The sequence below is a fragment of the Phyllobates terribilis genome, unplaced genomic scaffold, assembly GCF_046119375.1.
Source record: "Phyllobates terribilis strain yellow unplaced genomic scaffold, ASM4611937v1 Scaffold_41__1_contigs__length_11206878, whole genome shotgun sequence".
Lineage (NCBI taxonomy): Eukaryota > Metazoa > Chordata > Amphibia > Anura > Dendrobatidae > Phyllobates > Phyllobates terribilis.
Window position 1 is genome coordinate 3,981,312 of NW_027362801.1, and position 2,316 is coordinate 3,983,627.

Sequence of the window (2,316 nt, forward strand, 5' to 3'; positions counted from 1 at the left end):
CGGACAAAAGCCATAGCTATCAAAAAATATGCCCCTCTTATCATTGCAGAGTACGATCAACAGACAGTGCCGCCCGGGCTGGCCGGCTGAGTCAGTGTTCACAATATATGCAGCTGGTCTTTGATTCACTCTGCGCGATGGTAGCAAGTCACACGGAAACACACCGGCGAATATGCGTTCTGTATAGCGATCGGCCTTCAGCAGTGTTGTGAGTTGTAGATTATCCATTATCAGTTAAAATCGTACAAGATCTCTCTCCTATTATTAATTTCCAGAATGCTGGGATTGATTGCAAAAACAAGCATATTTATTGTGTGGGGGGTCGGTAGAGCAAACCGAACTTCAGCGCGTAGATTACCTGTTTTAATAAGTGAGAAATGCCCCCCCGGTTCTTGATCAGGTGATAAATCAAAACCAAATAAAGTGAAACCAGACATAAATTCTTCACGATCTATTGCCATGGCACAATCAGCCTTTTGCTTCCCGGATATATGGGCAAGCGCCATATACTCTCTGACAGATAAATCAATATTAAAATTAGGCTGAAAGGGTCGCACGGGGATCTGCTGGCCGTCCAGGTATAGAGCTGCGTGGTTCACATTGTAGTGACTGAAACAAAGCGGGTTTTTAGCATAAGAGCCGCTAAATGCTTCATTATCTACAAAGCACAATATAACAGCCTTAGGGATCTGTCCTAGGAAAAGGTTCTCGTGGTTCGTGATCCGTGTACCAGCAGCGATGCTGTACACCTTCATGCAGGTTCGGTCAATGGCATACTTGGCTGTTGCGGATAAGAGTGCCTGGCTGTGACCTATCCGGACTGCTGGAGAGACCTGCACTCTCTTTACATAGAGAGCCGCTTGTAAGATTTGCACTTTCAGAGGATCGACTTCTGATGACATCAAAGAGAAAGTATCCTTATTTCTTGTTAACTTGACCTTAAGGTCAAGACCATTCAATATTAGCTTTGGTTGATTAAATATATCTCCAAAAATGGGGCCCAAGAGATCAAGAGGCCTGGAGTGGGAAGTTGCCAGGGATCTTTTGATAAACCCAACATTTGCGCCATCCAAGTTCCGATCATTATGATGGCCTGCAGTGTCTTTATAGAACAATCCTGCAGTAAACTGTGTTGACAGCATCTGCGAGCTGTAATTTAAAAGGGCCTCTATGTATGCTCTATAGCTGTAGAGATTGTCCGATTGTGAGATAAGGCGATCTCCCAGAGTAATATCGACTTGATTAAAAAGAGTGGCTAGAGGGTAGTTTATGAGCGCCACACGTGCTCCATCAGCAATAGGCGTATTATCCTGTTTGACGATGCGACAATTTATGTACAGCAGCGTATTATTTAGGTCAAAATAATAATCTCCACTCCCCGATATGAAAAATTCCAGGGGAGCATTGTCTGACAGAGCTGCAATAGGCTGTACTTCTACAAAAAGAGATTTCTCTATACTCGTTTGTGTCGGGGGAATGTCAAAAATATCCAGTTCAGATTTTGCCCACTCTACAGAAGCATCATGCAGGAAGGCCATGATAATCGCTTAGAAGATGTCGCCCGCAGAGCGTCTTACTCTTTTCTGACGGGCTCGTCTCTTGGTTGTATTTTTATTCATGAGCATTGGTGGTATTGAATGACTCGCGCGTCTCTTTCTTTTTTGTGTTTTTTTAGCAACGTAAGTTATACCAGATCCCTCCTGCGCTGGCGTATTTATCCTATTCATAATGGCTGATGAGACAGTTGTGACAGCATCTTTAGCAATCTTTCTGACAGCCGTCTTCACGTGTGGTTTTACTAATTCTAAGCCCTTTCTGAAAAGGGGCACGGCGCGGCGGAATAAACCTTTAAATATGCCGGCCAATCCTGAGCCATACATGTACTCACTGCCGGTGAAACCCTCTAAACCGTGGCCCGACTGCGCAATATAGCAGCGGGCATAAATGGTGGGATCTCCATACACCCTTTGAGACACCATTTTATCGTGTCAATGCTGCCGCGGTCTAAAATGTAATCACACAATACTTTTTCCGTACTTGAATTTAACTGGGGAACCTTGGTCTGATAAGATAGAGATTGTCACAGAATCAAAATGGTGCTTGCATAAGGGCACGTAATCGGGTCTTGCGTACTGAAGGGTGATAATTTCACCGCTCTTGCTGGTTACCTGAGCCGTTCTCAAAAGTTGGACATAACTGTCCCCCACAAGTTGATGTTGTATTATATCTGTGTACACAAACAATGTATAAAATCCGTCTTTTATATCCGCATAAGCCTTCTTCCGCTCAAGCTGACTGTTATCTACAGAGGCCTCA

General features: G+C 44.1%; 1 protein-coding gene across 1 annotated transcript; it reads right to left on the reverse strand.

Annotated features, from left to right (window-relative positions):
• Nucleotides 1–230: 230 nt before the first annotated feature.
• Nucleotides 231–1,538, reverse strand: LOC141191431 (uncharacterized protein F54H12.2-like). The gene has a single exon (XM_073661322.1). The coding sequence runs from the start codon at nt 1,536–1,538 to the stop codon at nt 231–233; it is 1,308 nt and encodes a 435-aa protein (XP_073517423.1).
• Between the last annotated feature and the right edge of the window lie 778 nt (nt 1,539–2,316).

What these genes read in the sequence shown, in the direction of transcription:
- LOC141191431 (XM_073661322.1), bottom strand. Translation starts at nt 1,538, where the DNA reads ATGGCCTTCCTGCATGATGCTTCTGTAGAGTGGGCAAAATCTGAACTG.